Source organism: Dendrobates tinctorius, unplaced genomic scaffold (assembly GCF_039654945.1).
Source record: "Dendrobates tinctorius isolate UK_male_01 unplaced genomic scaffold, ASM3965494v1 ptg000445l, whole genome shotgun sequence".
NCBI lineage: Eukaryota > Metazoa > Chordata > Amphibia > Anura > Dendrobatidae > Dendrobates > Dendrobates tinctorius.
The window spans coordinates 595,735-615,034 of NW_027362107.1; the positions used below are offsets into that span (position 1 = coordinate 595,735).

Below are 19,300 nucleotides of genomic sequence, written 5' to 3' on the forward strand. Positions count from 1 at the left end.
GTGTACAGAGGCCGGGGTGTACAGAGGCCGGGGGTGTACAGAGGCCGGGGGTGTACAGAGGCCGGGGGTGTACAGAGGCCGGGGGTGTACAGAGGCCGGGGGTGTACAGAGGCCGGGGGTGTACAGAGGCCGGGGGTGTACAGAGGCCGGGGGTGTACAGAGGCCGGGGGTGTACAGAGGCTGGGGTGTCGCTTTCTTAGGGACTTTTCCGGTTGTGCTGTGCACAGATGAGGCAGGACCGCCCGAGGATCGTGGCTCCGTAACTGACACCAGGAGCGATCCAGAAGGCATTTACCGCGGCACACAGGTGACTCTGAGGGGTGAGCGGGCCATGTGCCGCTTGCACCATCACTGGGAACAGGGAGCTCGGTAGGCACAATTCATCCCCATTCTCCCCCAGTGTTCCTTCTATGTGTGGGCAGCCTGTTGCTGGAGGGATTTCAGTGGGTAGCACTATATATGGTGGCTCAGTGGGTAGCACTATATACGGTGGCTCAGTGGGTAGCACTATATATGATGGCTCAGTGGGTAGCACTATATACGGTGGCTCAGTGGGTATCACTATATATGATGGCTCAGTGGGTAGCACTATATACGGTGGCTCAGTGGGTAGCACTATATACGGTGGCTCAGTGGGTAGCACTATATATGATGGCTCAGTGGGTAGCACTATATACGGTGGCTCAGTGGGTAGCACTATATATGATGGCTCAGTGGGTAGCACTATATACGGTGGCTCAGCGGTTAGCACTATATATGGTGGCTCAGTGGGTAGCACTATATATGGTGGCTCAGTGGGTAGCACTATATATGGTGGCTCAGTGGGTAGCACTATATATGGTGGCTCAGTGGGTAGCACAGTACATCCCATCAAGGACAGAATCTGTAGGGAGTTGATCTGCTCTCCCTGTGTTTCCTCCCACTCTCCAAAGACTGATAGGGAATGTAGACTGTGAGCCCCAATGGGGACAGTGACTATTATGTCTGTACAGTGCTGTGGAATATGGTGGGGCTATAGAAGCATAATAATGTATACTCTGTGCCCTCGGTATACAGGGGTTGGTGTTGTTTACTGGATCCTGTCTAGTATTTGACTGGGATGTCATTATTTGCTCATATGTCCCCCCCCCCCCCCATGAAGCCCCTCCACCTATAGGAATGTGCAGGGAAGGAGGCTAGCAGCTTTTTATCAGGGATGGTGAGGGCTGTGCAAGTGCAGCAGAGAAGGGGTTAATGCAGACAGATGTCACCACATGCTCCCCCCTCCATGATCATTGGAGGAGGCGGTGCTGTCACTTTAAGAGGAGCTTCCCACACAAAGCAGCAGCAGCAGCTGACACAGGGTGAGAGAAGACCCTCAGACTCACAGGAAGGGCACCAGACTCCATCCCGAGGGAAGACCACCGCAGGAGGGGACCCCTAGACATACCAGGAGGAGACCCCAAGACCTTCCCAGGAGGAGACCCCATTATACCAGGAGGAGACCCCAAGACCTTCCCAGGAGGAGACCCCATTATACCAGGAGGAGACCCCATTATACCAGGAGGAGACCCCATTATACCAGGAGGAGACCCCATTATACCAGGAGGAGCCCCCATTATACCAGGAGGAGACCCCATTATACCAGGAGGAGACCCCATTATACCAGGAGGAGACCCCATTATACCAGGAGGAGCCCCCATTATACCAGGAGGAGACCCCATTATACCAGGAGGAGACCCCATTATACCAGGAGGAGCCCCCATTATACCAGGAGGAGACCCCATTATACCAGGAGGAGACCCCATTATACCAGGAGGAGCCCCCATTATACCAGGAGGAGCCCCCATTATACCAGGAGGAGACCCCATTATACCAGGAGGAGACCCCATTATACCAGGAGGAGCCCCCATTATACCAGGAGGAGACCCCATTATACCAGGAGGAGACCCCATTATACCAGGAGGAGACCCCATTATACCAGGAGGAGACCCCAAGACCTTCCCAGGAGGAGACCCCATTATACCAGGAGGAGACCCCATTATACCAGGAGGAGACCCCATTATACCAGGAGGAGACCCCATTATACCAGGAGGAGACCCCATTATACCAGGAGGAGACCCCATTATACCAGGAGGAGCCCCCATTATACCAGGAGGAGACCCCATTATACCAGGAGGAGCCCCCATTATACCAGGAGGAGACCCCATTATACCAGGAGGAGACCCCATTATACCAGGAGGAGACCCCATTATACCAGGAGGAGACCCCAAGACCTTCCCAGGAGGAGACCCCATTATACCAGGAGGAGACCCCATTATACCAGGAGGAGACCCCATTATACCAGGAGGAGACCCCATTATACCAGGAGGAGACCCCAAGACCTTCCCAGGAGGAGACCCCATTATACCAGGAGGAGACCCCATTATACCAGGAGGAGACCCCATTATACCAGGAGGAGACCCCATTATACCAGGAGGAGACCCCATTATACCAGGAGGAGCCCCCTCCTGAGCCGGTCGCCGCTCCCCGTCCTCCCGGTGTGTGGTGGAGGTGACCCCGCTCCGGCTCTCGGGATGGATGCTGGGCCCCCCGCCCGGTAGAGCCGCTCCCGGTCACCATGCCTCTGGCCTTCTGCGGCAGCGACAACCGCTCCAACCCCTACAACGTGGACGGCGGCGTCCTGAACAACGGCTGCTTCGTGGACGCCCTGAACGTGGTGCCGCACGTGTTCCTGCTCTTCATCACCTTCCCCATCCTCTTCATCGGTGAGTGCGACTATATGTGTATAGTGTGTGTATACAGTGTATATAGTGTGTATAGTGTGTATAGTGTGTATATAGTGTGTATATAGTGTATATAGTGTGTGTATAGTGTATATAGTGTATATAGTGTATATAGTGTGTGTATAGTGTGTGTATAGTGTATATAGTGTATATAGTGTATATAGTGTGTATATAGTGTGTATAGTGTATATAGTGTATATAGTGTGTATAGTGTATATAGTGTATATAGTGTATATAGTGTGTGTATAGTGTATATAGTGTATATAGTGTATATAGTGTATATAGTGTGTATATAGTGTGTATAGTGTGTATAGTGTATATAGTGTATATAGTGTATATAGTGTATATAGTGTATATAGTGTGTGTATAGTGTATATAGTGTATATAGTGTATATAGTGTATATAGTGTGTATAGTGTATATAGTGTGTATAGTGTATATAGTGTATATAGTGTATATAGTGTATATAGTGTGTATATAGTGTATATAGTGTATATAGTGTATATAGTGTGTGTATAGTGTATATAGTGTATATAGTGTATATAGTGTGTATATAGTGTGTATAGTGTATATAGTGTATATAGTGTGTATAGTGTATATAGTGTATATAGTGTATATAGTGTGTGTATAGTGTATATAGTGTATATAGTGTATATAGTGTATATAGTGTGTATATAGTGTGTATAGTGTGTATAGTGTATATAGTGTATATAGTGTATATAGTGTATATAGTGTATATAGTGTGTGTATAGTGTATATAGTGTATATAGTGTATATAGTGTATATAGTGTGTATAGTGTATATAGTGTGTATAGTGTATATAGTGTATATAGTGTATATAGTGTATATAGTGTGTATATAGTGTATATAGTGTGTATAGTGTGTGTATAGTGTATATAGTGTATATAGTGTGTATATAGTGTGTATAGTGTATATAGTGTATATAGTGTATATAGTGTATATAGTGTATATAGTGTGTGTATAGTGTATATAGTGTGTATATAGTGTATATAGTGTATATAGTGTATATAGTGTATATAGTGTGTGTATAGTGTGTATATAGTGTGTATAGTGTGTATAGTGTATATAGTGTATATAGTGTGTATAGTGTGTGTATATAGTGTATATAGTGTGTGTATAGTGTATATAGTGTGTATATAGTGTATATAGTGTGTGTATAGTGTGTATAGTGTGTGTATAGTGTGTGTATAGTGTGTGTATAGTGTATATAGTGTGTATATAGTGTATATAGTGTGTATAGTGTGTATATAGTGTATATAGTGTATATAGTGTGTATAGTGTGTATATAGTGTATATAGTGTATATAGTGTGTGTATAGTGTGTGTATAGTGTATATAGTGTATATAGTGTGTATATAGTGTATATAGTGTGTATAGTGTGTATATAGTGTGTATAGTGTGTATATAGTGTATATAGTGTGTGTATAGTGTGTATATAGTGTATATAGTGTATATAGTGTGTATAGTGTATATAGTGTATATAGTGTGTGTATATAGTGTATATAGTGTGTATAGTGTATATAGTGTGTGTATAGTGTATATAGTGTGTATAGTGTGTGTATATAGTGTATATAGTGTGTATATAGTGTATATAGTGTGTATATAGTGTATATAGTGTGTGTATAGTGTGTATAGTGTGTGTATAGTGTGTGTATAGTGTATATAGTGTGTATATAGTGTATATAGTGTGTATAGTGTATATAGTGTGTGTATAGTGTGTATATAGTGTATATAGTGTGTATAGTGTGTGTATATAGTGTATATAGTGTGTATATAGTGTATATAGTGTGTATATAGTGTATATAGTGTGTGTATAGTGTGTATAGTGTGTGTATAGTGTATATAGTGTGTATATAGTGTGTATAGTGTGTATAGTGTGTATATAGTGTATATAGTGTGTATAGTGTGTATATAGTGTATATAGTGTATATAGTGTGTGTATAGTGTGTGTATAGTGTATATAGTGTATATAGTGTGTATATAGTGTATATAGTGTGTATAGTGTGTATATAGTGTGTATAGTGTGTATATAGTGTATATAGTGTGTGTATAGTGTATATAGTGTATATAGTGTGTATAGTGTATATAGTGTATATAGTGTGTGTATATAGTGTATATAGTGTGTATAGTGTATATAGTGTGTGTATAGTGTGTGTATAGTGTATATAGTGTGTGTATAGTGTGTGTATAGTGTGTGTATAGTGTGTGTATAGTGTATATAGTGTGTGTATAGTGTGTGTATAGTGTGTGTATAGTGTGTGTATAGTGTGTGTATAGTGTATATAGTGTGTGTATAGTGTGTATAGTGTATATAGTGTGTGTATAGTGTGTATAGTGTATATAGTGTGTGTATAGTGTATATAGTGTGTATATAGTGTATATAGTGTATATAGTGTATATATAGTGTGTGTATAGTGTGTGTATAGTGTGTGTATAGTGTGTGTATAGTGTATATAGTGTATATAGTGTATATAGTGTGTGTATAGTGTGTATATAGTGTGTATAGTGTGTATAGTGTATATAGTGTGTATAGTGTATATAGTGTGTATAGTGTGTATATAGTGTGTATAGTGTATACAGTGTGTATAGTGTATATAGTGTGTGTATATAGTGTATATAGTGTATACAGTGTATATAGTGTATATAGTGTATATAGTGTATATAGTGTATAGTGTGTATATAGTGTGTATAGTGTGTATAGTGTATATAGTGTATATAGTGTATATAGTGTGTATAGTGTATATAGTGTATATAGTGTATATAGTGTATATAGTGTGTATAGTGTATATAGTGTGTATATAGTGTATATAGTGTGTATAGTGTATATAGTGTGTATATAGTGTGTATAGTGTATATAGTGTGTATATAGTGTATATAGTGTATATAGTGTGTATAGTGTATATAGTGTGTGTATATAGTGTATATAGTGTGTATATAGTGTGTATAGTGTATATAGTGTGTATAGTGTGTGTATATAGTGTATATAGTGTATATAGTGTGTGTATATAGTGTGTATAGTGTATATAGTGTATATAGTGTATATAGTGTGTGTATATAGTGTGTATAGTGTATATAGTGTATATAGTGTGTGTATATAGTGTATATAGTGTATATAGTGTATATAGTGTGTGTATATAGTGTATATAGTGTATATAGTGTGTATAGTGTATATAGTGTGTATATAGTGTATATAGTGTGTATAGTGTATATAGTGTGTATATAGTGTGTATAGTGTATATAGTGTATATAGTGTGTGTATATAGTGTATATAGTGTGTATAGTGTGTGTATATAGTGTATAGTGTATATAGTGTGTGTATAGTGTATATAGTGTGTGTATAGTGTGTATAGTGTATATAGTGTGTGTATAGTGTGTGTATAGTGTGTATAGTGTATATAGTGTGTGTATATAGTGTGTGTGTATAGTGTGTGTATAGTGTGTGTATAGTGTGTGTATAGTGTATATAGTGTGTGTATAGTGTGTATAGTGTGTATAGTGTATATAGTGTGTATAGTGTATATAGTGTGTATAGTGTGTATATAGTGTGTATAGTGTATACAGTGTGTATAGTGTATATAGTGTGTGTATATAGTGTATACAGTGTATATAGTGTGTGTATAGTGTGTATAGTGTGTATAGTGTATATAGTGTGTATAGTGTATATAGTGTATACAGTGTATAGTGTGTGTATAGTGTATATAGTGTGTATATAGTGTGTATAGTGTGTATAGTGTATATAGTGTATATAGTGTGTATAGTGTATATAGTGTGTGTATATAGTGTGTATATAGTGTATATAGTGTATATAGTGTGTATAGTGTGTGTATAGTGTGTATAGTGTATAGTGTATATAGTGTGTGTATATAGTGTGTGTATAGTGTATATAGTGTGTGTATAGTGTATATAGTGTGTATACAGTGTGTATAGTGTATATAGTGTGTATAGTGTGTGTATAGTGTATATAGTGTGTATAGTGTATATAGTGTGTATATAGTGTGTGTATAGTGTGTATAGTGTGTGTATAGTGTGTATAGTGTATATAGTGTGTATATAGTGTGTATATAGTGTGTATAGTGTATATAGTGTATATAGTGTGTATATAGTGTGTGTATAGTGTATATAGTGTGTGTATAGTGTGTATAGTGTATATAGTGTGTGTATAGTGTGTATAGTGTATATAGTGTGTATAGTGTGTATAGTGTGTATATAGTGTATATAGTGTGTATATAGTGTGTATAGTGTATACAGTGTGTATAGTGTATATAGTGTGTGTATATAGTGTGTATATAGTGTATATAGTGTATATAGTGTGTGTATAGTGTGTATATAGTGTATATAGTGTGTGTATAGTGTGTATAGTGTATATAGTGTGTGTATAGTGTGTATAGTGTATATAGTGTGTATAGTGTGTATATAGTGTGTATAGTGTATACAGTGTGTATAGTGTATATAGTGTGTGTATATAGTGTGTATATAGTGTATATAGTGTATATAGTGTGTGTATAGTGTGTATATAGTGTATATAGTGTGTGTATAGTGTGTATAGTGTATATAGTGTGTGTATAGTGTGTATATAGTGTATATAGTGTGTGTATAGTGTGTATAGTGTATATAGTGTGTGTATAGTGTGTATAGTGTATATAGTGTGTATAGTGTGTATAGTGTATATAGTGTGTATAGTGTATATAGTGTGTATATAGTGTATATAGTGTGTATATAGTGTGTATAGTGTATACAGTGTGTATAGTGTATATAGTGTGTGTATATAGTGTGTATATAGTGTATATAGTGTATATAGTGTGTGTATAGTGTGTATAGTGTGTATATAGTGTGTATACAGTGTATATAGTGTGTATACAGTGTATATAGTGTGTGTATATAGTGTGTATAGTGTGTGTATAGTGTATATAGTGTGTGTATAGTGTATATAGTGTGTATACAGTGTATATAGTGTGTATAGTGTGTGTATAGTGTATATAGTGTGTATATAGTGTATATAGTGTGTATATAGTGTATATAGTGTGTATAGTGTGTGTATAGTGTGTATAGTGTGTATAGTGTATATAGTGTATATAGTGTGTATATAGTGTGTATAGTGTATATAGTGTATATAGTGTATATAGTGTGTGTATATAGTGTGTATAGTGTATATAGTGTGTGTATAGTGTATATAGTGTGTATATAGTGTATATAGTGTATATAGTGTGTATATAGTGTGTGTATAGTGTATATAGTGTGTATAGTGTGTGTATAGTGTATATAGTGTATATAGTGTGTATATAGTGTGTATAGTGTATATAGTGTGTATATAGTGTGTGTATAGTGTATATAGTGTGTATAGTGTGTATATAGTGTGTGTATAGTGTGTATAGTGTATATAGTGTGTGTATAGTGTGTATAGTGTGTATAGTGTATATAGTGTATATAGTGTATATAGTGTGTGTATAGTGTGTATAGTGTGTGTATATAGTGTGTGTATAGTGTGTATAGTGTATATAGTGTGTATAGTGTATATAGTGTGTATATAGTGTGTATATAGTGTGTGTATAGTGTATATAGTGTGTATATAGTGTGTATAGTGTATATAGTGTATATAGTGTGTATATAGTGTGTGTATAGTGTATATAGTGTGTGTATAGTGTGTATAGTGTATATAGTGTATATAGTGTATATAGTGTGTGTATAGTGTATATAGTGTGTATAGTGTGTGTATAGTGTATATAGTGTATATAGTGTGTGTATAGTGTGTATAGTGTATATAGTGTGTATAGTGTATATAGTGTGTATATAGTGTGTATAGTGTATATAGTGTGTGTATAGTGTGTGTATAGTGTATATAGTGTATATAGTGTGTATAGTGTGTGTATAGTGTATATAGTGTATATAGTGTATATAGTGTGTGTATAGTGTATATAGTGTGTATAGTGTGTGTATAGTGTATATAGTGTATATAGTGTGTATATAGTGTGTGTATAGTGTGTATAGTGTATATAGTGTGTATAGTGTATATAGTGTGTATATAGTGTATATAGTGTATATAGTGTATATAGTGTGTATATAGTGTGTGTATAGTGTATATAGTGTATATAGTGTATATAGTGTGTGTATAGTGTATATAGTGTGTATAGTGTGTGTATAGTGTATATAGTGTATATAGTGTGTATATAGTGTGTGTATAGTGTGTATAGTGTATATAGTGTGTATAGTGTATATAGTGTGTATATAGTGTATATAGTGTATATAGTGTATATAGTGTGTATATAGTGTGTGTATAGTGTATATAGTGTGTATAGTGTGTGTATAGTGTATATAGTGTATATAGTGTGTATATAGTGTGTGTATAGTGTGTATAGTGTGTATAGTGTGTATAGTGTATATAGTGTGTATATAGTGTGTATAGTGTATATAGTGTGTGTATAGTGTGTGTATATAGTGTATATAGTGTGTATATAGTGTGTATATAGTGTATATAGTGTGTATATAGTGTATATAGTGTGTGTATAGTGTGTATACAGTGTGTATAGTGTATATAGTGTATATAGTGTGTATATAGTGTGTATATAGTGTGTATATAGTGTGTATAGTGTGTATAGTGTATATAGTGTGTATATAGTGTGTATAGTGTATATTGTGTATATAGTGTGTGTGTATAGTGTATATAGTGTGTATATAGTGTGTATAGTGTGTATAGTGTATATAGTGTGTATATAGTGTATATAGTGTGTATAGTGTGTATATAGTGTGTGTATAGTGTATATAGTGTATATAGTGTATATAGTGTATATAGTGTATATAGTGTGTATAGTGTGTGTATAGTGTATATAGTGTGTGTATAGTGTGTATATAGTGTATATAGTGTGTATATAGTGTGTGTATAGTGTGTGTATAGTGTATATAGTGTGTATAGTGTGTATAGTGTATATAGTGTATATAGTGTGTATAGTGTGTATATAGTGTGTGTATAGTGTATATAGTGTATATAGTGTATATAGTGTATATAGTGTATATAGTGTGTATAGTGTGTGTATAGTGTATATAGTGTGTGTATAGTGTGTATATAGTGTGTATAGTGTATATAGTGTGTATATAGTGTGTGTATAGTGTGTGTATAGTGTATATAGTGTGTATAGTGTATATAGTGTATATAGTGTGTATATAGTGTGTATATAGTGTATATAGTGTATATAGTGTGTATATAGTGTGTACAGTGCCTACAAGTAGTATTCAACCCCCTGCAGATTTAGCAGGTTTACACATTCGGAATTAACTTGGCACTGTGACATTTGGACTGTAGATCAGCCTTGAAGTGTGAAATGCACTGCAGCAAAAAAGAATGTTATTTCTTTGTTTAATTTTTTTTTAAATTGTGAAAAGTTTATTCAGAGAGTCATTTATTATTCAACCCCTCAAACCACCAGAATTCTGTTTGGTTCCCCTAAAGTATTAAGAAGTATTTCAGGCACAAAGAACAATGAGCTTCACATGTTTGGATTAATTATCTCTTTTTCCAGCCTTTTCTGACTATTTAAGACCCTCCCCAAACTTGTGAACAGCACTCATACATGGTCAACATGGGAAAGACAAAGGAGCATTCCAAGGCCATCAGAGACAAGATCGTGGAGGGTCACAAGGCTGGCAAGGGGTACAAAACCCTTTCCAAGGAGTTGGGCCTACCTGTCTCCATTGTTGGGAGCATCATCCGGAAGTGAAAGGCTTATGGAACTACTGTTAGCCTTCCACGGCCTGGACAGCCTTTGAAAGTTTCCTCCCGTGCCGAGGCCAGGCTTGTCCGAAGAGTCAAGGCTAACCCAAGGACAACAAGGAAGGAGCTCCAGGAAGATCTCATGGCAGTGGGGACATTGGTTTCAGTCAATACCATAAGTAACGTACTCCACCACAATGGTCTCCGTTCCAGACGAGCCCGTAATGTACCTTTACTTTCAAAGCGTCATGTCAAGGCTCATCTACAGTTTGCTCATGATCACTTGGAGGACTCTGAGACAGACTGGTTCAAGGTTCTCTGGTCTGATGAGACCAAGATCGAGATCTTTTGTGCCAACCACACACGTGACGTTTGGAGACTGGATGGCACTGCATACGACCCCAAGAATACCTTCCCTACAGTCAAGCATGGTGGTGGCAGCATCATGCTGTGGGGCTGTTTCTCAGCCAAGGGGCCTGGCCATCTGGTCCGCATCCATGGGAAGATGGATAGCACGGCCTACCTGGAGATTTTGGCCAAGAACCTCCGCTCCTCCATCAAGGATCTTAAGATGGGTCGTCATTTCATCTTCCAACAAGACAACGACCCAAAGCACACAGCCAAGAAAACCAAGGCCTGGTTCATGAGGGAAAAAATCAAGGTGTTGCAGTGGCCTAGTCAGTCTCCTGACCTTAACCCAATTGAAAACTTGTGGAAGGAGCTCAAGATTAAAGTCCACATGAGACACCCAAAGAACCTAGATAACTTGGAGAAGATCTGCATGGAGGAGTGGGCCAAGATAACTCCAGAGACCTGTGCCGGCCTGATCAGGTCTTATAAAAGACGATTATTAGCTGTAATTGCAAACAAGGGTTATTCCACAAAATATTAAACCTGGGGGTTGAATAATAATTGACCCACACTTTTATGTTTAAAATTTATTAAAATTTAACTGAGCAACATAACTTTTTGGTTTGTAAGATTTATGCATCTGTTAATAAATCCTGCTCTTGTGTGAAGTTTGAAGGCTCTAACTTATTTGCATCTTATCAAACCTGCTAAATCTGCAGGGGGTTGAATACTACTTGTAGGCACTGTATATAGTGTATATAGTGTATATAGTGTGTGTATAGTGTGTATAGTGTATATAGTGTGTATATAGTGTATATAGTGTATATAGTGTGTATATAGTGTGTATAGTGTATATAGTGTGTGTATAGTGTATATAGTGTGTATAGTGTGTATATAGTGTATAGTGTGTATATAGTGTATATAGTGTGTGTATATAGTGTATATAGTGTGTATATAGTGTGTATAGTGTGTATAGTGTATATAGTGTGTGTATAGTGTGTATAGTGTATATAGTGTATATAGTGTGTGTATAGTGTATATAGTGTGTATAGTGTGTATAGTGTATATAGTGTATATAGTGTGTATAGTGTATATAGTGTGTATAGTGTATATAGTGTGTATAGTGTATATAGTGTATATAGTGTGTATATAGTGTATATAGTGTGTATATAGTGTGTATATAGTGTGTATATAGTGTGTATATAGTGTGTATAGTGTATATAGTGTATATAGTGTATATAGTGTGTATATAGTGTGTATATAGTGTGTATAGTGTATATAGTGTGTATAGTGTGTGTATAGTGTATATAGTGTGTATATAGTGTGTGTATAGTGTATATAGTGTGTATATAGTGTGTGTATAGTGTATATAGTGTGTGTATAGTGTGTATAGTGTATATAGTGTATATAGTGTGTATAGTGTGTGTATAGTGTATATAGTGTATATAGTGTGTGTATAGTGTGTATAGTGTATATAGTGTGTGTATAGTGTGTATAGTGTATATAGTGTGTGTATAGTGTATATAGTGTATATAGTGTGTATATAGTGTATATAGTGTGTGTATAGTGTGTGTATAGTGTATAGTGTGTGTATAGTGTGTATAGTGTATATAGTGTATATAGTGTGTATATAGTGTATATAGTGTGTGTATAGTGTATATAGTGTGTATATAGTGTATATAGTGTGTATAGTGTGTGTATAGTGTGTATAGTGTGTATAGTGTATATAGTGTATATAGTGTGTATAGTGTATATAGTGTATATAGTGTGTATATAGTGTGTGTGTATATAGTGTGTATAGTGTATATAGTGTGTATAGTGTGTATATAGTGTATATAGTGTGTATAGTGTGTATATAGTGTGTATATAGTGTGTATATAGTGTGTGTATAGTGTATATAGTGTATATAGTGTGTATATAGTGTGTGTATAGTGTATATAGTGTGTATAGTGTGTGTATAGTGTATATAGTGTGTATATAGTGTGTGTGTATAGTGTATATAGTGTATATAGTGTGTATAGTGTGTGTATAGTGTATATAGTGTGTATAGTGTGTGTATAGTGTGTATAGTGTATATAGTGTGTATAGTGTGTATAGTGTATATAGTGTGTATATAGTGTGTATAGTGTATATAGTGTGTATAGTGTATATAGTGTATATAGTGTGTATATAGTGTGTATAGTGTGTGTATAGTGTGTGTATAGTGTATATAGTGTATATAGTGTATATAGTGTGTATATAGTGTGTGTATAGTGTATATAGTGTATATAGTGTGTATAGTGTGTGTATAGTGTATATAGTGTGTATAGTGTGTGTATAGTGTATATAGTGTATATAGTGTGTATATAGTGTGTATAGTGTGTGTATAGTGTATATAGTGTGTATATAGTGTGTGTATAGTGTATATAGTGTATATAGTGTGTATAGTGTGTGTATAGTGTGTGTATAGTGTATATAGTGTGTATAGTGTGTGTATAGTGTATATAGTGTATATAGTGTGTATATAGTGTATATAGTGTGTATAGTGTGTATAGTGTATATAGTGTGTATATAGTGTGTATAGTGTATATAGTGTGTGTATAGTGTGTATAGTGTATATAGTGTATATAGTGTGTATATAGTGTGTATAGTGTGTATAGTGTGTATATAGTGTATATAGTGTGTATATAGTGTATATAGTGTGTGTATATAGTGTATATAGTGTGTGTATAGTGTATATAGTGTGTGTATAGTGTATATAGTGTGTATAGTGTGTATAGTGTATATAGTGTGTGTATAGTGTGTATAGTGTGTATATAGTGTATATAGTGTGTATATAGTGTGTATAGTGTATATAGTGTGTATAGTGTGTATATAGTGTATATAGTGTGTATATAGTGTGTATAGTGTATATAGTGTGTATATAGTGTGTATAGTGTGTATATAGTGTATATAGTGTGTATAGTGTATATAGTGTGTATATAGTGTATATAGTGTGTATAGTGTATATAGTGTGTGTATAGTGTGTATAGTGTGTGTAGTGTGTGTAGTGTATATAGTGTGTATATAGTGTGTATAGTGTGTGTATAGTGTATATAGTGTATATAGTGTGTATAGTGTGTATATAGTGTGTATAGTGTGTATAGTGTATATAGTGTGTATATAGTGTATATAGTGTGTATAGTGTGTATATAGTGTGTATAGTGTGTATAGTGTATATAGTGTGTATATAGTGTATATAGTGTGTATATAGTGTGTATAGTGTATATAGTGTGTGTATAGTGTGTATAGTGTGTGTAGTGTATATAGTGTGTATATAGTGTGTATAGTGTGTGTATAGTGTATATAGTGTGTATATAGTGTATATAGTGTGTATAGTGTGTATAGTGTATATAGTGTATATAGTGTGTATAGTGTGTATAGTGTATATAGTGTGTATAGTGTGTATAGTGTGTATAGTGTGTGTATAGTGTATATAGTGTGTATATAGTGTGTGTATAGTGTATATAGTGTATATAGTGTGTATATAGTGTGTGTATAGTGTATATAGTGTGTGTATAGTGTATATAGTGTATATAGTGTGTATATAGTGTGTGTATAGTGTATATAGTGTGTATAGTGTGTGTATAGTGTATATAGTGTGTATATAGTGTGTGTATAGTGTGTATAGTGTATATAGTGTATATAGTGTGTATATAGTGTGTATAGTATATAGTGTATATAGTGTGTATAGTGTGTGTATAGTGTATATAGTGTGTATATAGTGTATATAGTGTATATAGTGTGTGTATAGTGTATAGTGTGTGTATAGTGTGTATAGTGTGTATATAGTGTATATAGTGTGTGTATAGTGTATATAGTGTGTATACAGTGTGTATAGTGTATATAGTGTATATAGTGTGTATATAGTGTGTATAGTGTGTGTATAGTGTGTATATAGTGTGTGTGTATATAGTGTATATAGTGTGTGTATATAGTGTATATAGTGTGTATAGTGTGTGTATAGTGTGTGTATAGTGTGTATATAGTGTGTATATAGTGTGTGTATAGTGTGTGTATAGTGTGTGTATAGTGTATATAGTGTGTATAGTGTATATAGTGTATATAGTGTGTATAGTGTGTATAGTGTGTATAGTGTATATAGTGTGTGTATAGTGTATATAGTGTGTATAGTGTGTATAGTGTGTATAGTGTATATAGTGTGTATAGTGTATATAGTGTGTATATAGTGTGTATAGTGTGTATAGTGTATATAGTGTGTATACAGTGTATATAGTGTGTATACAGTGTATATAGTGTGTGTATATAGTGTGTATAGTGTATATAGTGTGTGTATATAGTGTGTATAGTGTATATAGTGTATATAGTGTGTATAGTGTGTGTATAGTGTGTATAGTGTATATAGTGTGTGTATAGTGTATATAGTGTGTATATAGTGTGTATAGTGTGTATATAGTGTATATAGTGTGTATAGTGTGTATATAGTGTGTATAGTGTGTATATAGTGTGTGTATAGTGTATATAGTGTGTGTATAGTGTATATAGTGTGTATAGTGTGTGTATAGTGTATATAGTGTATATAGTGTATATAGTGTGTATATAGTGTGTGTATAGTGTATATAGTGTATATAGTGTGTATAGTGTGTGTATAGTGTGTATAGTGTATATAGTGTGTATATAGTGTGTGTATAGTGTATATAGTGTATATAGTGTGTATAGTGTGTGTATAGTGTGTATAGTGTATATAGTGTGTATAGTGTGTGTATAGTGTGTGTATAGTGTATATAGTGTGTATAGTGTGTATATATAGTGTGTGTATAGTGTATATAGTGTATATAGTGTGTATATAGTGTGTATAGTGTGTATAGTGTATATAGTGTATATAGTGTGTATATAGTGTATATAGTGTATATAGTGTATATAGTGTGTGTATAGTGTGTATATAGTGTGTATATAGTGTATATAGTGTGGGTATAGTGTATATAGTGTGTATATAGTGTATATAGTGTGTGTACAGTGTATATAGTGTGTATAGTGTATATAGTGTGTGTATAGTGTATATAGTGTGTATATAGTGTATATAGTGTGTATATAGTGTATATAGTGTATATAGTGTGTATAGTGTGTATAGTGTGTATATAGTGTATATAGTGTGTGTATAGTGTATATAGTGTGTATATAGTGTATATAGTGTGTGTATAGTGTGTATAGTGTGTATATAGTGTGTGTATAGTGTGTATATAGTGTATATAGTGTATATAGTGTATATAGTGTGTATATAGTGTATATAGTGTGTGTATAGTGTGTATAGTGTATATAGTGTGTGTATAGTGTATATAGTGTGTGTATAGTGTGTATATAGTGTGTGTATAGTGTGTATAGTGTGTATATAGTGTGTATATAGTGTGTATAGTGTGTATATAGTGTATATAGTGTGTGTATAGTGTATATAGTGTGTATATAGTGTGTATAGTGTGTATATAGTGTATATAGTGTATGTAGTGTGTATAGTGTGTATATAGTGTATATAGTGTGTATATAGTGTATATAGTGTGTGTATATAGTGTATATAGTGTGTATATAGTGTGTATAGTGTGTATAGTGTATATAGTGTGTGTATAGTGTGTATAGTGTATATAGTGTGTATAGTGTGTATAGTGTATATAGTGTGTATATAGTGTATATAGTGTGTATAGTGTGTATAGTGTGTATATAGTGTATATAGTGTGTATATAGTGTATATAGTGTGTGTATATAGTGTGTATAGTGTGTATAGTGTATATAGTGTGTGTATAGTGTGTATAGTGTATATAGTGTGTATAGTGTGTATAGTGTATATAGTGTGTGTATAGTGTGTATAGTGTATATAGTGTGTATATAGTGTGTATATAGTGTATATAGTGTGTATATAGTGTGTATAGTGTGTATAGTGTATATAGTGTGTATATAGTGTATATAGTGTGTATAGTGTGTATATAGTGTATATAGTGTGTATAGTGTGTATATAGTGTGTATATAGTGTGTATATAGTGTATATAGTGTATATAGTGTGTATAGTGTATATAGTGTGTGTATAGTGTGTATAGTGTGTGTAGTGTATATAGTGTGTATATAGTGTGTATAGTGTGTGTATAGTGTATATAGTGTGTATAGTGTGTATATAGTGTGTATAGTGTGTATAGTGTATATAGTGTATATAGTGTGTATAGTGTGTATAGTGTGTATAGTGTATATAGTGTGTATAGTGTGTATAGTGTGTATAGTGTGTGTATAGTGTATATAGTGTATATAGTGTATATAGTGTGTATAGTGTGTGTATAGTGTATATAGTGTGTATAGTGTGTATAGTGTGTATATAGTGTGTATAGTGTGTATAGTGTATATAGTGTATATAGTGTGTATAGTGTGTATAGTGTGTATAGTGTATATAGTGTGTATAGTGTGTATAGTGTGTATAGTGTGTATATAGTGTGTATAGTGTGTATAGTGTATATAGTGTATATAGTGTGTATAGTGTGTATAGTGTATATAGTGTGTATAGTGTGTATAGTGTGTATAGTGTGTGTATAGTGTATATAGTGTGTATATAGTGTGTGTATAGTGTATATAGTGTATATAGTGTGTATATAGTGTGTGTATAGTGTATATAGTGTGTGTATAGTGTATATAGTGTATATAGTGTGTATATAGTGTGTGTATAGTGTATATAGTGTGTATAGTGTGTGTATAGTGTATATAGTGTATATAGTGTGTATATAGTGTGTGTATAGTGTGTATAGTGTATATAGTGTATATAGTGTGTATATAGTGTGTATAGTATATAGTGTATATAGTGTGTATATAGTGTGTGTATAGTGTATATAGTGTGTATAGTGTGTGTATAGTGTATATAGTGTGTATATAGTGTATATAGTGTATATAGTGTGTGTATAGTGTATAGTGTGTGTATAGTGTGTATAGTGTGTATATAGTGTATATAGTGTGTATATAGTGTATATAGTGTATATAGTGTATATAGTGTGTATACAGTGTATATAGTGTATATAGTGTGTATATAGTGTGTATAGTGTGTGTATAGTGTGTATAGTGTATATAGTGTGTATAGTGTATATAGTGTGTATATAGTGTGTGTGTATATAGTGTATATAGTGTGTGTATATAGTGTATATAGTGTGTATATAGTGTGTATATAGTGTGTATAGTGTGTATATAGTGTGTATATAGTGTGTATATAGTGTGTGTATAGTGTGTGTATAGTGTGTGTATAGTGTATATAGTGTGTATAGTGTATATAGTGTATATAGTGTGTATAGTGTGTATAGTGTATATAGTGTGTGTATAGTGTATATAGTGTGTATAGTGTGTATAGTGTGTATAGTGTATATAGTGTGTATAGTGTATATAGTGTGTATATAGTGTGTATAGTGTGTATAGTGTGTATAGTGTATATAGTGTGTATACAGTGTATATAGTGTGTATACAGTGTATATAGTGTGTGTATATAGTGTGTATAGTGTATATAGTGTGTGTATATAGTGTGTATAGTGTATATAGTGTATATAGTGTGTATAGTGTGTGTATAGTGTGTATAGTGTGTATATAGTGTGTATAGTGTGTATATAGTGTATATAGTGTGTATAGTGTGTATATAGTGTGTATATAGTGTGTATATAGTGTGTGTATAGTGTATATAGTGTATATAGTGTGTATATAGTGTGTGTATAGTGTATATAGTGTGTATAGTGTGTGTATAGTGTATATAGTGTATATAGTGTGTGTATAGTGTATATAGTGTGTATAGTGTGTGTATAGTGTGTATAGTGTATATAGTGTGTATATAGTGTGTGTATAGTGTATATAGTGTATATAGTGTGTATAGTGTGTGTATAGTGTGTATAGTGTATATAGTGTGTATAGTGTGTGTATAGTGTGTGTATAGTGTATATAGTGTGTATAGTGTGTATATATAGTGTGTGTATAGTGTATATAGTATATATAGTGTGTATAGTGTATATAGTGTATATAGTGTGTATATAGTGTGTATAGTGTATATAGTGTATATAGTGTGTATATAGTGTATATAGTGTATATAGTGTATATAGTGTGTGTATAGTGTGTATATAGTGTGTATATAGTGTATATAGTGTGGGTATAGTGTATATAGTGTGTATATAGTGTATATAGTGTGTGTACAGTGTATATAGTGTGTATAGTGTATATAGTGTGTGTATAGTGTATATAGTGTGTATATAGTGTATATAGTGTATATAGTGTGTATAGTGTGTATAGTGTGTATATAGTGTATATAGTGTGTGTATAGTGTATATAGTGTGTATATAGTGTATATAGTGTGTGTATAGTGTGTATAGTGTGTATATAGTGTGTGTATAGTGTATATAGTGTGTATATAGTGTATATAGTGTGTATATAGTGTATATAGTGTATATAGTGTGTATATAGTGTATATAGTGTGTGTATAGTGTG

The 19,300-nt window shown here is 33.8% G+C and overlaps 1 protein-coding gene across 5 annotated transcripts in view; it reads left to right on the forward strand.

The window, feature by feature from the left end:
• The first annotated feature begins 2,181 nt into the window (after positions 1–2,181).
• Positions 2,182–19,300, forward strand: part of ABCC8 (ATP binding cassette subfamily C member 8) — a 280,298-nt gene continuing 263,179 nt past the window's right edge. For 2 of the 5 annotated variants that reach the window (XM_073564298.1, XM_073564299.1), the window contains exon 1: positions 2,201–2,747. In XM_073564298.1, the coding sequence (XP_073420399.1) occupies positions 2,600–2,747 (148 nt within the window). In that variant the 5' untranslated portion in view covers positions 2,201–2,599. Of the gene's footprint in view, positions 2,748–19,300 lie in introns of all 5 variants that reach the window. The other 3 variants (XR_012227547.1, XR_012227546.1, XM_073564300.1) reach the window with 3 other exon arrangements.